The sequence below is a fragment of the Ostrea edulis genome, chromosome 8, assembly GCF_947568905.1.
Source record: "Ostrea edulis chromosome 8, xbOstEdul1.1, whole genome shotgun sequence".
Classification (NCBI taxonomy): Eukaryota; Metazoa; Mollusca; class Bivalvia; order Ostreida; family Ostreidae; genus Ostrea; species Ostrea edulis.
Window position 1 is genome coordinate 45194667 of NC_079171.1, and position 15978 is coordinate 45210644.

General features: G+C 36.4%; 1 protein-coding gene across 2 annotated transcripts; it reads right to left on the minus strand.

Annotated features, from left to right (window-relative positions):
* Window positions 1–3750: 3750 nt before the first annotated feature.
* On the minus strand, window positions 3751–15127 carry LOC125661348 (uncharacterized). Of its 2 annotated transcripts, none has more exons than XM_048893331.2 (5): window positions 14605–15127; window positions 11985–12140; window positions 8332–8464; window positions 8057–8218; window positions 3751–4016 (listed from the first exon to the last, which is right to left on the minus strand). In XM_048893331.2, the coding sequence occupies exons 1-5, from the start codon at window positions 15063–15065 to the stop codon at window positions 3789–3791; spliced, it is 1140 nt and encodes a 379-aa protein (XP_048749288.2). In that variant the 5' UTR covers window positions 15066–15127; the 3' UTR covers window positions 3751–3788. The 2 variants fall into 2 exon arrangements, with proteins under 2 accessions (XP_048749288.2, XP_048749290.2); XM_048893333.2 differs by having other exon boundaries at window positions 12051–12140; window positions 14605–15109.
* Between the last annotated feature and the right edge of the window lie 851 nt (window positions 15128–15978).

Sequence of the window (15978 nt, forward strand, 5' to 3'; positions counted from 1 at the left end):
GGGATGTTTTCCTTTCCAAAGGGAGACTAGGAAGACAGTGAAAATATGTTGGTTCTCAAAAACTAATGAATCAATATATACATGCATGTATTTAATACTTGTATGAAAAATGTGATATATATATTGGAAGATTGAAGTTTCTTCAAACCATGAGTGTGGAGGCTAGGCGGAAGTCACAATAGATTGATTTGTTTATGGTATAATGATACTGTTTTGGCAATATTTTAGCCATTTTATGGCAGTTAACTTATTGAAATATGTTTAATTGCTGTTTGAGTTTCCCTGCCATACCCTGTGAGCCTACTTTTTATAACCCCAGAACTTCGTTCGGGGGTTATAAAAAGTAGGCTATATAGGAATCACTGTCTGTCCGTCTGTCTGTGCAGATTCATCCGGGCCATAACTTCTTTGTTCTTTGACATAGGCATACCATATTTGGCACACAGGTGGATCACCATGAGACGATGTGTCGGGTACCTTCATGACCTCTATATGACCTTGACCCTAAGGTCAAAATTAAAACTTTTTTTACAATGGATTCGTGTCCGAGTCATAACTTCTTTGTTCTTTGACATAGGCATACCATATTTGACACACGAGTGAATCACCATGAGACGATGTGTCATATACCTTCATGACCTCCATATGACCTTGACCTCAAGGTCAAAATTAAAGGTTTTTACAATGGATTCATGTCAGGGCCATAACTTTTTTGTTCTTTGACATAGGCAAACCATATTTGACACATGAGTGTATCACCATGAGATGATGTGTCAAGTACCTTCATGACCTCTATTTGACCTTGAACTTTAACCTCATGGTCAAAATTGATTATAGGGTTTTGACATAGTCATACCATAAGACATGGGTGTATCAACATGAGACTATGTGTCATGTACATTCATGACCCCTTCATGACCTTTGATCTCAAGGTCAAAATTATAGGTTTATGCCATGGATTTGTGTTCGGACTATATCTTCCATTTTCTTCTACAAAGGCATACCATATTTTTACATTCAGGAAAGAGGTAATTTATACCTATTAACAACACCCTTTGGGAGATTGGGGTAAGCGGGGGTTATTCTTAGTGAGCATTGCTCACAGTACATATTGTTTTTTTTCGAAAATGAATGAAACGATCTTTTGCGTGCCTAGTGGGTTGTGATCTTTGATATGGGGCACCTTTTAACATCCCATCTGAGTCACAATAGAGATTGCAAAGGAATATCTGATGAAGAGCAAGTTTTACTATGCATCAAGTTCTCATGCAAGAATATTGCATCATGACCACTGAGTCACATCAAAGATAGAACATGATTGAGATTTGATATCCAACGTGGGAAAATGTGCAGATGAGTGAAATGTCACTTACCAGCCTCATGATTTGGGGGTTGTTTGTGTGTGTTCATTATTGATTGCCTGATAGAGAAAATGAGATTGTTGACTGTGCTCTTGGATATTACTGGGCCAAATTTTTTACCAAAGAACGAGGTACATTTAACAATCGAAATTTAATTAGACAATGATTAACGGACATATACTGTAGGGATTTTTTGTTCAATGGTTGTGTTATACAAACCTATGATTTTAGTTTCAATGGAAAAAAATTGTTATACATGTATTTCCCTCATTTAGGCTGCACGAGTCATCACAAATTGATTGTTTTTCAATCAGAATGTTGCAAATGCAGGAAAATATTTAGGTCTATGCACTTTCAATGATCAGAACCACATTAATTTTGATATTTAATACTTTATTTAAACAATTTTACTGTCAAGGAATGTGAAGAAAGTCGGCTGCTGATCTGATCGATAGAGTTAGGGGTCTACCCTAGATATGAAATATTGAAATCAATCAAAATTCTGGGTTGTATCAAATAGACATCAATTATATCTCGAATAATCTTAATGCAATATCTATATCTTCAATTTCTGGATTTTCCAGTCTCTGAAAAACTTACTGAAATTTTAGAGTTTCGCATGGCATTGATCCCAGCACAGGTAAATTTTGGGGTTGTTAACTTTAAATCATATGTAGGCTACTTTGTTCAATGATTTCTCAACCTACTTGTTTACAAACTTCCAATCCATGCAGTCTTTACAACCTATGCCACGTGTTTCAAAACATGTCATAAAACATTTCCTTGCTTTCGTAGCACAAGAATCATTTAGAAACTTGGAAGAATTCGTTTTAGCACACTAAAACTGATGTTTTCCCTTTCCATATTTTTAAAAACATTTTTAAGGGATCATGTTTAAAGTGGAAAATTAAGACTTACAGTTCATAACAGTCACCTATATGTATATGTGCTTCAACCAAGGAACAGTGTTGAGAACACATGAAAGTAAATTAACCTTACCAAATATCAAAGGCCTATGTCAAAAGACAAAAAAAAGTTATGGGCCGGACAAAAAAACACAAAATTTTCTATTATTTTATTTGACCTTTACATAAAAGGTCAAGGTCATCAAAAATGGTAAGCGACACACTGTTTTATCATGGTATACCCAAGTACTACACGTCCATGTCAAAAAACAAAAACGTTATTGCCTGGATGCAAACTTTGTATGAGCAGCAAAAGAAGAATTCACACTTAAACAATATGTCCCCCCTCTGGGAAGGGGAGACATAACAATAAGGAACTCTATAATACTTCGTCGGTATTTTGAATTTTTTGATGAAAATGAGAATGGGTGCGAAAAAGCCCTGCATACATATTGTAGAACCTCTCGTTTAGAATACTTCATTACCTAATAAGGTCATTGATTCAATGACTGTTTAACCCTAATAATTACTGACGCACACACCCTGCACTTAATATAGAATTTCATATTGCTGTTCCTTGTTTTGTTGATTTGTTGCGGAGAACTGAATAACATCCAATTACTTATTACTAAGACATACTTACAGTGTTCTTTGGATATCAAAAAGAACATACTAATTACAGATTTCATACATCCTTGAAAAGGTTGACTCGAAAAATCAGCTCAAGTGACAGAAAACATCTACAGGGCAATGACTTTGCTGAAAATATGTCGAGGTTATACTCGATCTGTAACATCACTATATAGAGACAAACCCACAATAGACTCATTATCCAGAAGCATAGCTAACCAGAGGTCCATGATCAGCCACATCACTCATCTGAGTCACTGAAGGTCAGTTTCAGCAAATTTAAATATTCAATATATCAGGCTGCTCTCATCATTATATCACAAATTGTAGCATGGTATTTTTTGAGAAGATTTCATAAGAGTTTTCCCTACACATTTATTATACTGTGTTGAACTTTGAACCCCCTGAAGCTAACTTAGTTAGGGGGTGCGAATGACCCTTGGGGCACTTGATTAATATCAAGCCGAACCGCTTCATGTATCTTGACATAATATTACTGTACATATTGTAATTTTTGAGAAGACATTTTTTTTATAGATTCTTCCCTATGAAAGGTGAAGATAACGAACAGTAATCAATTTCATAACTCCTATAAGCAATACAAAATAGGGAGTTGGGCAAACACGGACCCCTAGACACACCAGAGGTGGGATCAGGTGCCTAGGAGGAGTAAGCATCCCCTGTCGACCGGTCACATCCGCTCTGAGCCCTATATCTTGATCAGGTAAACAGAGTTATCGCTAGTCAAAATCAGGGTGCCAAGAACAGCCAAAATCCATTTTAAGTATAATTGTTTTGATGATGACCACCCCAAGGTTGAAAACGGTCAACCAAATAAAATTCACACAGCATTCTAATGTTGGTGATCTGTTTTATTTCTTCGAGCTTGGCATTAATTATTAGGCTTTAATCTCTTGACAACTGGAAGTGAATGAAGACCTAACCAGAACAAAAACTCCAGTATTTCACTCCTGTCACTTTCATTCATATAATCATAAGGTTTAGTATAATAAATAGTTCCACTTTCTCGTCCATCTACTTCAAATCTGCCATCAACATCACCGTTTCTCTGAATCATGGCTAAGTGCTCTTGTCCGATTTCCAAATGGGTAAAAATTATCTGAAAAATGAAATACAAAGTAATGGGTACATTCTGGTAAAACCAATCAATTTAGACTCAAATCATTCACCATTACAAATCGATTTCACCAAACATATTTCCTTGAAGTAATTTTTATATTAAAACAATCAAATCAAATTATCACTTATTTCCTAACGATACTGTTTCAATTGCTCCCATTTGACAAAAATTTCTATATCTTTTACCAATTCAAAAGCAACAATCCCTTTTTTTTTAAATTGTAGAAAATCCACAGCCTTGTGTAATTGCTCATGGACATAACTGTCCTACAGAATTTCCAGTGACCTAAAAATATGTCTTTACTTTGACCCAGGGTCATATCTGCAAAGCCAAGGTCATTGACAGAAAAAGTCTACTATTCTTTCCCTGTCCCTCATTATATAATGGAGACATATTACAGGCTCATACTTCACACAAAGGATTATGACCCATGGGTGTGTCATGATTTGCAGTCTATGCGAAAGACATCGGACCGTCGGACCTGACCGATGTGCAGTGCCTCAGATCCGATATGTCATTTTTTACACCTGACCAGAATGTCCGATGTCTCAGTATTCGGTTTTAAGCTTTATTATTTTGACGCGGAGTCAATTAAATGTTTGTTATAAGTAAAAAATATCACACAAATCTAAATACGTAAATGAATGTGATTAAACCACATGGACCGTTTAAAGTATTATGCGGGAGGGATCCCTGGTATTGGTATAGTATTACTAGTATAATAAATAAGATTTCCTCGGTTTTGCATTTTCATGTGTTTCTCTTTTTTACATTAGGTTTTTCGGTCTGACAAAATTTGGTCCGGTCCGGTGTGATCATTGATTACACAGGACCGAATGTCCTGTGTGGTCCAAAAAACTTTTGCATAGACTGGATTTGTACCCAAGGTCATTTGTGCAAGTTTATGTTACTTTGAGGAAAATTCCTCTAATGGCCGTACTTTGAAAAGATTAATGATTGAAAGCTAAAATTTGACACATATTGCACATGATCTGCAAATGACATGACCTTGACCCAAGGTCATTTGGGCAAGTTGAAGATAAGGATATATTCATGACTAGAGATTTTCTGAATGGGGTATTATTTTTGTGAGCTTGCTCAAAGCACCTGCTTTATGTATACTATAGTTCAGTTGTGACTGAGTACATGTACATGAAGCATTCGTAGTAAAAACTTCATCGCCTCACACAGCATTGCATTAATAATGGAGCTTAAGCTTTCTCTATATTAAGTAAATACTTGTAGTAGTCGCACACAACTAAAAGTGTGCCGGGAAGGTGGTGCACACATACAGCAAAGAAAAACACATTTTAAGTGAAATTTATTTTACAAGACATAAATAACTTTTACAAAGTCTCAAGTGCAAAAGGGTCAGGTTCTAATCATTTAACAGTCATGCGAATTTCATTTAATACTTCACATTCATCATTATTTAACAATAAACAATTATGTTGATTGCAATCCTTCAAAATTGTTCATTATCCTTTCATTATACACATGTACATGGAATACCTTAAATAAACAAGAGGTACATGTACTGTGAACAATGCTCACTAAGAATGCTCCCCGCTTACCCCAGTCTCCCAAAGGGTGTTGTTAATAGGTACAAATTACTTGTTTCCTGAGTGTAAAAAAGAAAGGGCATGATAAAACCTTGGGTAAACTCTTCTCTAGGAGTGTGGTTGACCTTATGACCCCAAAATTGATAGGGAACATCTTCGTCCCATGGGTAGTCCAAATGCATGATATGGTGACGGTAGGTGGAAAGGATAACGCTTTAGAGCCCGGAAACCATATTGCTACTTAGATGTCCAGTGTGCTTGACCTTTGACTCCAAATTTGATAGGGAATATCTTCGTCCCATGGGTAGTCCATATTATGATATGGTGACTGTAGGTGGAAAGGATAACGCTTTAGAGCCTGGAAACCATTGCGTCTACAGACGGATGGACAACCCGATTCTAGTATACCCCCCCCCCCCCCCCCCCAAACTTTGTTGTGGGGGGTGGTGGTGGTGGTGGGGGGGGGGGGGGGGGGTGTGTTATAACAAGAAAATTACATACTAAATATGAAGTTATGAACTGTGGTCTTGTTTTTTACATCAGAAAAGTATTTCAATTTAATTAGCTATGGCTTCACCACGAAAGAGTTTTAAATTGAATTTCGAAGAAAATAAACAAATTAGTATGTGTCGCGGAAACCATCCGCAATGTACACAACAGAATATTGCCAATCAATTTACTAGGAGGACATGCATGGGTGATATTTTGGCTGCCAAAGGGTGAAATTCTTGTCAACCCTGGTTACGGCTCAGGAAATGGACATTTAGTGTGGTAAATATTGGTATGGTGGTATAAATTTACATACTGTGGGCCAGTGAATTCAGACAGTTCACTGGTCCTACTGGCCAGCACCTTTTAAATGTTTTCGTGAAGACTGTTTACATAAGATAAAGCCAATTCAACTTAATCAGTAGATTATCATCCAGGGTCACAAAAAAATATGGGGCGGGTGGGAGGACTTTTATTTTTTGATTTTCATTTCCCGAGAAAAAAAAATTAATGACAAAACACATCACACAAAGTGTTAATCAATTTAAGGAGGTATGCTACACCAAAGAAATTTGATGTAGATGAAAAGTGGAGGATATGTACAACAATATTTTGAAGTTGAAAATTTTCAAATTTACTTTATTTTGTCAAAAAAGACAGTTTTAGTAGAAGGTAATCTGAAAAAAATTTAAAACCCCTGCTGGACTCGAACCTGCGACCTACATTTCAGTAGTCGGTATTCAAACCTACTGAGCTACTCGGCTAGGTATTTAAATGGAAAAGGAAAAGACAAATATTGCTGATATCGATTTTTTCATCCATGTTTTTAAAGGAAGTCAGCCATTATGACGATGTAGAGTACTACCTTAAAACCAACATTCTGTGACTTTAATCATTCACTCATGTCACTGGGAAGCAAGTTTGTTTGAAATCATAATTTCTGCGAAAATAAAAAAATCAGGGTGGGTGGGGATGATATTTTATCAATCAATTTTAATTGGCCTAATAGGTGTATTAACATTAAAAGATATGACTAATTTGGACCCATCCTTGCGTCAAAACCCTTGGTTGTTAAATTTTTTGTACATCCTTTTCTGCTATTCATAAGTTACTTAGGAATAGCAGAAAAGGATGTACAAAAAATTAGTATCAGCAAACTTTAGTACATAAATATCATATACTAAGTTTGATCCCACCCTGGGGTTAGAACTCCTACTCTGGGGATCATCAAATTTACAATTTTGGTAAAGGACTACCTCCTCCTTCTAAATATCTATTTAGTTTCAATTTAGTATCAATAACACTAAAGAAGATGTTATTGAACTGATTTACACATAAACACTATATATAGTAAGTTTGGCCCCACCCTAGGGTCAGAACCCCTACCTCGGGGATCATGTAATTTACAAATTTGGTTAGAGGCCTTCCTGCTCTACATCACTATGCATTTTGATTTAGTTTTTCTTACATGTGTGTGCAGTTCCTGAGAAGATTTTTGAAAATTGTTAACGCACGACGACAGACGACAACCAATTGCAATAGGTCACCCAAGTTTACTCTGGTGACCTAAAACAAGAGGCTCATGGGCCACAATGCTCACCTGAGTCACCTTGGCCCTTATCTGAAGACTTTCCATATAATATATATTTGCATGAAAACCCTTAGTCCCTATTGTGGCCCCAACATACCCCCTGGAGGCCATGATTTTTACAAACTTGAATCTGCAGTAGTTTAAAACATTATTTTTATATTTGTACCTAAAAATTATGCCTTGATTAAGTGAAACACATTATTTGACAATGTTTAGCTGCAGTAATTAAGCGTAATTAAATTTCTTAAAGAGACTCATGTACTTAATAACCTTGCAGTCTGCTTTGGAATGTAATTTCAACACACATTTTGTATCATTGATATCTAATCTATTTAGAAGTATGAGACATCATCCCACCAACTTCACACTATAGATACCTTTGTCTGCATACAAATAATTCCCAAAGCCACATTTTCAAAAGCCGAGTCTCGTATCTCCAACAGTAGTTCCCCAGCATGTTGTCCAAGAACTTGATCACAAACTGCCGTACTAATGTCAAAGCTCTCGTCATCTCCCTGTTCTTTCTGCTCTACTTTCACCTATTCGTAATTAAATATACAGGCCGAATAATAATTAGTTAATGTATTCTTGTGTGGTGATTATCTGGTTGTTTTTACAGACTACGCTCTACCATAAAGGTTTGAGGACTTACCTCTGTGACTGTAACAACACCAATACTGTAACATGTGAAATACGCCAGCGGAAATGGGGCCCAGAAACAGAGATCTGGAACACTTGTAGCTGAAATATCCCCAATCTTCATAGTTCTCTTACAGGTCACTTCCCTGAAATATCATTCAAAATTAATTATACAAAGTAAAAGAGGCGTAATACCACTCAGTGAACACAATAGCAAGAAAGCGGAGTTCAACGAAACGTTACAATTAATTAAACAATGAATATTAAATAAAATTTTAATAAAATTTCTCGGGAGGTAAAGACTGGCCTAAATCAAAGACCACCTTAATGAGAATCTCCTTTTTAATTTGCACTCGGTTTGTTTGCTAGATACTTAATAGGTGCTTGCTTCACAATAAGATATAATACATATCACGATACTTTTAGGATGCTAGAATAATATCAAATAAACTATTACACTGCTTTTGGCATCGTTTAATTGCATCTTACTGTTATAACTACATATCTTTCTTTAGAAAGATCCAATTGAAACATGAAGATGATCTACCATCTTTTTCCATTCCATGGAATCTAAAATGCTAAATAATTTGTTGGAACCAATTGTTTTCCATTACCGGAAGCCATTTATACACATAATTTTAAAACAGACGGTTCAAATTGATCCGTACCAAGAACACCAACCCATGGTGTAGTGTAACGTATCATGAATTGAACTGTAGCATATATTACCATATGTTGCACCCTTAATGGGACTGGTTCACAATTTTTGATAAAATGTTTTTGATTTTTTATGTTAAACATTAAAAATATAACTCATTTAATGTTGACAACCAAACCTTTGACCCTCTAAATGCAAGAAAAGCAATAATTTAGACTTAACTCTGTGTTCTGTAAACAAGGACTCAAGTCTTTTAATGTATATATATACAAACAAGTGAACTGTTAATTTTGTAATATACAGCATCTTAATTTTACATGGTTACAGATTTTAACTTTTCGATGACAAGTTTTAAAAATTACCCAAAGAATGCTTGAAATGTGAAAAATATAAATAAAGTTAGATCGATATTCATTTCTTTTGAAAATTTCATAAACAATAACATACCGCAATCTTTGTTTACAAAACAAATTATAAACCCTCTACAATGAGCTTCTGTGATAATGTATTTAACCTTAATTTTTTTTGTAAAATCTTTAATACACATTTGACAGTAGATTTTGATCATTAAAAGTGAATTTAGCAAAATTTTTGGGAAAATCATGAATGTCGCTTTAATACTTCAAAGTATGAATTTTTTTTACAGCTGACAAATACATTATGAAATCAATCTAATTAAATTATGAAATCAATCTTATCAAATTATGAAATCATTCTAATTAAATTATGAAATCAATCTGATTAAATTATGAATCAATCTAATTAAATTAAAATCAATATATGCACCCAGGGGTGCATGAGCCAAATTGCATGGGATACATTGTAAAGTCAGGAATGATGTGGCATATTTATAATTGTGAAGAACTAATTGTTGGATATAATATAATAAATTCTTGTGAATTCATTTTTAAAAGGAGTTTGGAGTTAAACTTTTCGAGTTATTGCATGTCCAGAAACCATATTTGTCTGAAGTTTTCAATCTATTTTCGGTCACTGTGACCTTGACCTTTGACCTTTTTCCTCCAAAATCAATAGGGCCATTGCTTTGCTGGTATCCAACAATATATCCAAGTTTCATTTGATTCAAATTACAAATTTTCAAGTTATCCTCCCGAAACAATTTTTTTTAAATTTTAAATCTATTTTCGGTCACTGTGACCTTGACCTTTCACCTATTTTCTCCAAAATCAATAGGGGTCTTCCTTACCTGGTACATAACAATATCTTTAAGTATCATTTGATTCGGATTTACACTTTCTAAATTATCATCCGGAAACCAAATTTTTCTGAAATTTTCATTGTATTTTCAATCACCGTGACCTTGACCTTTGACCATTTTCCTCCAAAATTTATAGGGGTCTTCCTTACTTGGTACCCAACAATATCCGGAAACCAATTGTTGACACCCACCCGCCCGCATCACCAAACCAATAGCCGAGTTCAACTTACAACAACTCATACAGGGCCACACAACAGCAAACTTTCAATTATGTATAAAGATAAAAATTTATCCAATCAGATTCAAGAATCTAAATAGTTCTACAGCAATATCTCTTCCATTTGGCAAATCAAAGCAAGAGGCCCATGGGCCACATCGCTCACCTGAGTCACCTTGGTCCATATCAGAAGATTTTCCATATCTATTTGCATGTAAAACCGTAGTCCCTATTATGGCCCCAAACCTACCCCTGCAGGCCATGGTTTTTGCAAACTTGAATCTACACTATGTCAGAAAGCTTTCATGTAAATGTGAACTTCTTTGGTCCAATGGTTCTTGAGAAGAAGATTTTTAAAGTTTTTCCCTATATATTTGTGTGTAAAACTTTGATCCACCCCTTGGGGCCCCATCTTATCCCCGGGGGCCATGATTTGAACAAACTTGAATCTGCACTATGTCAGAAAGTTTTCATGTAAAAATCAGCTTTTCTGGCTTAGTGGTTCTTGAGAAGAAGATTTTTAAAGATTTTTCCTATATATTTGTATGTAAAACTTTGATCCCCTATTGTGGCCCCATCCAACCCCAGGGGCCCATGATTTGAACAAACTTGAATCTGCATTATGTCAGGAAGCTTTCATGTAAATCTCAGCTTTTCTGGCTTAGTGGTTCTTGAGAAGAAGATTTTTAAAGTTTTTCCCTATATATTTGTATGTAAAACTTTGATCCCCCCCTTGTGGCCCCATCCTACCACCGGGGGCCATGATTTGAACAAACTTGAATCTGCAATATGTCAGGAAGCTTTCAGGTAAATTTCAGCTCTTCTGGCCCAGTGGTTCTTGAGAAGAAGATTTTTAAATGACCCCACCCTATTTTTGCATTTTTGTGATTATCTCCCCTTTGAAAGGGACATGGCCCTTCATTTGAACAAACTTGAAAGCCCTTCACCCAAGGATGCTTTTGGCCAAGTTAGGTTGAAATTGGTCCAATGGTTCTGGAGAAGAAGTCGAAAATGTGAAAAGTTTACGGACAGACAGACGGACGCCGGACAAAATGTGATCAGAATAGCTCACTTGAACCTTTGGTTCAGGTGAGCTAAAAACAATTATGTGACCCTGTACAGGATGTTGGCAGAGCGGAATTGGAATCAAAACATCAGATATCATAATATGCAATGAGCTGTTCATTAAATATAGTTTAAAGGATATAAATCTCTCTCCTCTCTTTTTCTCTTTATGACTAGTTGAATTAATACGATACAGTCACTTTTCTGTACTATGAAAGGTGAAGATAACGAACAGTGATCAATCTCATAACTAACAGTGATCAATCTCATAACTCCTCTAAGGAATACAAAATAGAGAGTTGGACAAAAACGAACCCGCGGACACACCAGAGGTGGGATCAGGTGCCTAGGAGGAGTAAGTATCTCCTGTCAACCAGTCACACCTGCCATGAGCCCTATATCGGAGTTATCCATAGTCTCAAAACCAGAAAATTTGAATTCATATGATACAGTAACTGTACTATAATAAATTTGCAGGACTTGTGTTTTAACATGTGAAAAACTTACTCAACGTTAAGAAAGAAAATTCTTGAAAATCCTGCTAGCAACTCTGTAAATTCACTTTCCACTAGCTTTTTGGACAGCTCATCCCCTCTCTTTATGTAGAATTTGTTAAGCTGCATGAAAAATTCTTCTAGTTTGATGTGACTTCTTCTAAGATATCTAATTCATAAAAAGAAAAAAGCATTCAATACATTGTCCAATAAGCATTTGTTTCTGCATTGAAGGTTTTCCCCTTGGCTCAACTAATGGATAAATTCATCATGGACATACAATAAACGAGAAATCAACATCGCCTACTTGAAATAAAATGTGAACATTTTGATTGATTTGATTTTTTGCTGTTTTCCGCCACATTCAAAAATTTTCGGTTAGGCCAATTCAACTTAATTAGCAGATTATCATCCAGGGTCAACAAAAATAATGGGGCGGGTGGGAGGATTTTATTTTTTAATTTTTATTTTCTGAGAAAAATATTAGAGACAAATGAGTTTTTTTCCAACAGGTCCGCATCATTTAATGGCAGATGGATATCAATCTATGCTATTTCCATACACTAATTCCAGGTTAAGCTTTAATTTAAGGATATACAGTAACAGAAATATACCTAACTTCTTCAAGATTTACGTATAGTAAGAATGCAAGAAATTAAGAAAACCACATAGATCTATTTTCTTTGCGTGGCTTTTCCTGTTCCTATACCGGAAATGTAAACAAGAAGTGTAAATACCGGAGTCAGACTTGAAAATATTTCGCAAAGTAAAAAAAAATCGGGGCGGGCCAATTTTTGAGGGGCGGGCGGGGATGATAATCTATCAATTAAGTTGAATTGGCCTTATCTGGTGGTGCCCAGTTTTTATTGGTGGAACCTAGATACAATGTACTTGGGAAGAGACCACCGAACTTCCAAAAGTAAACCAGGAAACTTTCTCACTTACTGGCGCGAGCATTTTGATTGAAATTGACCCAGTGGTTCTAAATGACAACAGGGGTCTATTCGTTTCGGAGTTTTCCATCTCCACGACTGGTCAAGTATGTCTCCAGCTCTACTTGCTATTTGAGAAGTAGATGAAAGAGATCTACTGACGATCTCTGAACTCGGAAATTAGATCATGCTTATTGGATACTATTTTGCTCCTCGTGCATGTAAAAATAGTTAAGTATGTTGGTCAAGACTGATATATTTTACCCAAACCTGAATTTACAAAAATGTATTGAACCAAAGACCAAGGCAATGAATCAAACATTTACATTGAACAGTGTTGATATATATTGGTGAATAATTTCAGCCCTACTTATTGTGCGTGCACATCAAACATGTATGCCATTTACCTACTATTGTAGACCCGGACACTCTACCCAACACAGTAAATATGTGACAATAAATCCAAGCAAGTAACAAAGTGTGGTCATTTTTATCAGTTTCCCCAAAATACAATACACACGCCATTTTCCTACGGCCATGCTGTCACTGTACGATCTACTACAGTGTATGGTTTCCATGACTACGAGGACATAGCAGTTCTGTAACGACGATTATCATTCATTGATATATATTTCAATTAGTCTGCTTTGTTTGGTGTTATATTGGATATATTCAATAACAGTGTCATTTTTTCTTCAAAATGTGTTTCTACAAATCTCTGCGCCTATTGTAACCTGTCTGGGTGAATGAAATACTTGAATGCAGTGGAGTGTGAATGGAGCTCTCACCCTTATATATATCTGGTGTGTAGCGATAAGTATAGCAATAGGAATTGAGAACTAATATGGCTGTAGTTAAAGATGAAAGTGGAATCATGCCCATTTGTGAACTCACGTCAGCTTTCCCATTTATGACATTTTGTATATATATTATACGACATATTTCAGAGACAGGGTAAACTCGAGTGCAATGCCAGCATAACTTTGACAACAATTAATGCCCATTTTAAACTAATTTTTAATTTCCTTTGAAGGGCATCGTCATGTATATATCTTTGATGGGCATCGTCATGTATATATCTTTGGTATATCTAGAACAGCTGTTTGCACAAGTCATTTAAAGAGACTTTGTTATAGTGCAAGTTGGTGACATGGTTACACCATCAAACTAAACTGTGTAAAGCATCCACCCTGATAGGAATTATACAATGGCTGTGTTCTCCACTAGGTATGGTGTCCCGATAGGGCCAATTGCAAAAGCGTGACTGCACGTTAATCAAAACAACTCTTCACACCAACAAGCAACTCACCTTGGCACTCTCTCGCCAACAAACAACACGCCTTTGCACCAACAAACAACGCGCCGTCACCCTAACACAACTTTACACAACATAACTTCACGCCAACAAGCAAGCCCCTTTTCTTGTTGGCGTGACAGCGTGTTGTGTAAAGTTGTGTTAAATCGTGACAGCGCGAAAGCGAGTTGTGTAAAGTTGTGTTAGCGTGAAGGCGTGTTGCTTGTCAGTGCATTGCTTGTTGGTGTAAGAGCGTGAAGGTGTGTTGCTTGTTGGTGTGAGAACGCGAAGGTGCATTGCTTGTTGGTGTGAGAGCGTGTTACACGCAGTTACGCTTTTGCAAATGGCCCTATTCGGACACCATATCTAAACCTACAGTCACACAATAAAACATGTCAACACTTCACCTTGATTCGCTCGACTGATTTGATGCTTCCTTCTCCAACTTGTCTAAATCTGCCATAATCTCTTGGAAAGACGCAGCAGCATGCAAATAGGAAATACATTGTGCAGCTTCTTCTGAAAATACTGTCCCATTCAGTTTGCGAGCTTTACACAATTTCTTTTGCGTAACAGAAACTAATGAATCCAGAATTTGTTTGTTTTCTCCTTTAAAAGGGTAAATAAACTCTCGACTTCCCTCCGATATTTTAAAAAATTCAGCTACATCTGTTGGCTTTTTGTGGTAGACGATTCCCAGCTTGTTAGCAACATGACGTGTCCATGATGATACACTCGGAGGAATTTCCAATTTATCTGTAAATGGAAGTCCATAGTTCCTTTTCTTAACACTTACTGGTGTACTCCATGAGCTACACGATTCATCTGCAGATTTGCTTCGCTTTCCTAAACTTGAGAGTTCCGCCATAGTTTTACAGTAATCGGGACCCCTCGCCCTTTACCTAGGAACGGAGGAAAGGGCGTGGTGTTCCGATTGAATTTTACTGGTGACACGGACCCTCGTAGTTTCGTTCCGTAATCATTTCGACCCGATGTATTTTTGGTCCTCATTGACAGTATGTAAGCATACGTGCCTACCTGTTAGAGTTAGATTTTTTATTCTTTAGTACAACGCATGCACGATTATTTTGCTTCAGCTTTGGAGAACACATCATTTTAGATATCGTAAGAAAATCAATAGAACTTATAAAAGGAGAAAGTATTTCATAAAACGCGTGATCAGTGAGTGGCGGGGGCTGGGGCAAGACTATAAAATGTGTAGTGTAACAGACATTTTTATGCCTCTGATGGGATTTGAACCCGGGTCCCTGGCACTCAAGTCCAGCACTCTACCAATCGAGCTAAAGGATTAACCCACTAGCCAGAGCTAGTAGGAATGCCACGTCACTCACACTACCACAGTAGGGCCTAGTCATTTACAATCCAGAGCATAACGGAGAACGCACTACTTCCAGGATCGAGGAATTTTTCATTGGGGGGGGGGGGGGGGGGGGGGCGTGAACAAATAAACTCCAGAACGTTTTGACAAGGATTTTTGTTGTTGTTGAAAATGTGTACGTACACTCTTTCCGGTACTACGACGGCGTATTCGCGCCAATTTCACCTAGCAGAAAAAAAATCAAAATAAATCGTTTGTACGATTTAGAAAGTTGTTTCTACGATTTAGAAAATCGTATCTACGATTTAGAAAATCGTTTACATACGATTTATTAATTAATTCGTAGAAACGATTTAAAAAGTCGTTTCATTTATACAAAAAGATTACATGTCTGTGTATATGTGTACACGCATGCTCTGTGTCTTTGTCCTTGATCTACTTG

What these genes read in the sequence shown, in the direction of transcription:
- LOC125661348 (XM_048893331.2), bottom strand. Translation starts at nt 15,065, where the DNA reads ATGGCGGAACTCTCAAGTTTAGGAAAGCGAAGCAAATCTGCAGATGAA. An exon ending in AATCAGTCGAGCGAATCAAG is followed by an intron (nt 12,141 to 14,604) that starts GTGAAGTGTTGA and finishes TTTATGAATTAG; the next exon opens with ATATCTTAGAAGAAGTCACA. An exon ending in TTATTTGTATGCAGACAAAG is followed by an intron (nt 4,017 to 8,056) that starts GTATCTATAGTG and finishes TTCATTTTTCAG; the next exon opens with ATAATTTTTACCCATTTGGA.